Source organism: Sphaeroforma arctica (genome assembly GCF_001186125.1).
Source record: "Sphaeroforma arctica JP610 unplaced genomic scaffold supercont1.226, whole genome shotgun sequence".
NCBI classification, from domain to species: Eukaryota; class Ichthyosporea; order Ichthyophonida; genus Sphaeroforma; species Sphaeroforma arctica.
The window spans coordinates 84,665-86,257 of NW_014040332.1; the positions used below are offsets into that span (position 1 = coordinate 84,665).

The following is a 1,593-nucleotide window of genomic DNA, read 5'->3' on the forward strand; positions in this document are numbered from 1 at the left end:
TAAATACATGTAGATTTAGATTTATTGATATATATAAATACGTATAGATGTACATATATATACATATAGATGCATAAAATAATACTTATGCATATATATATGCAGACACACACACATATATTTATATATATACATATACATATATATATATATATATAAATATGTGTGTGTATGTATATATACATATACACACACATACACACACACGCATATATATATATATATATATACATATATACATATACATAAATATATATAGATACACACACACATATATATATATATATATGTATATATATATATATATATAAAATGCATGTTTATTTATATATATTTATCTACATATATACACACATACATCACATCAGTACAGCATCCACCTACGAACAATTATAATAATATACTGATATAGGTACACGCCTGTTTCTGATTGTTTGATCATATTTGGGGCTCAGGTCCACATCATATACAAAACAATAATCGTGGAGTTGGCTGGAGGGCGGGTTTCCTCCCAACATTTAGACTTTTATTATAAATAAGCAATCCTAATCGTGGGCTCTTGATCACGGACCAATTGCTCGTTTGTTTCCAAGTGGGTGGATCTGGCCGTGTCCATCGCAGACATACCTACCAAGCCCAGATGAACAAGTGTGTGCAGCATTCAGATATTCTCTGTATGCCTGTGGACTCAATAATAACATAACTACTCGTCGCCATGAAGACACCTTCTTCGATTCCAGGATATGGTTGCGCCCGACGCCATTGAACTAAGAAATGAAACACCACTACATCCTACTGAGCACCCGAAGGCCTCGTGCGATGCAGTCTCCCACAAGCCCACGTCCTGCACATTGGCAATACAATGCTGAGATGCGAACGTGCCTTTTGATATGCTATGCTATGCTATGCTATGCATGATATATACATATATATATATATATGTATGTATGTATGTATGTACATACATGTACATAAAGGTATACATATACATATATATATAGGGATCCAGAACAACTACGCCATCCAGTAACGACGGAATTAGCCTGGTCTTCGCAACACTATCCCTGTCTATGTATCTCCGCTGCTCGATTCCGCGTGAGTCCTGTTGAAATGGTACTCTGTGTACTTGACTCAGCCTTTCTGGCTTGACCCGGCTATACACACCTACATTCGCTCTAGGTTGAGCTCATTGTAGTCATGCCCTCAGTTTCACATACGCCGACGAAGCTGTGTGCAAACCGGCCAACACTCGCAAGTCAAAAAACCCAAAAAACCCAAATAAACCATGGACAGCGACCGTAATATGAATACAAAACTTCTATCGGTACAGATCAACCCATCGGCCCTCAGCCGCACGTGCTACCGCGTGCAGAGAACTCTTTGCAGACACTTACATGTATACGTCCTGAGCTCTGTCTTAAGATGTAATATGTGCATGTATGTCTGTCTCGTTCTCTCTCTGTGTCCGTGTGTGTCCGTGTGTGTGTGTGTGTGTGTGCGCATGTACGTGTTCGTGTGTGTGTGTAGGATGGACTCGGCCCAACAGGGACTACCCCAATCCCGCCTGCCCTGGGCCACTTGCCCTGGACCGGC

At 39.9% G+C, this 1,593-nt stretch overlaps 1 protein-coding gene across 1 annotated transcript in view; it reads right to left on the reverse strand.

Annotated features, from left to right (window-relative positions):
• Positions 1–518, reverse strand: part of SARC_04172 (hypothetical protein) — a gene marked incomplete at both ends in the record, with an annotated part of 8,997 nt that extends 8,479 nt beyond the window's left edge. Inside the window, one exon of the mRNA XM_014302015.1 lies at positions 405–518. Coding sequence (XP_014157490.1) covers positions 405–518 — 114 coding nt within the window. The remainder of the gene's footprint in view (positions 1–404) is intronic.
• Positions 519–1,593: the final 1,075 nt, after the last annotated feature.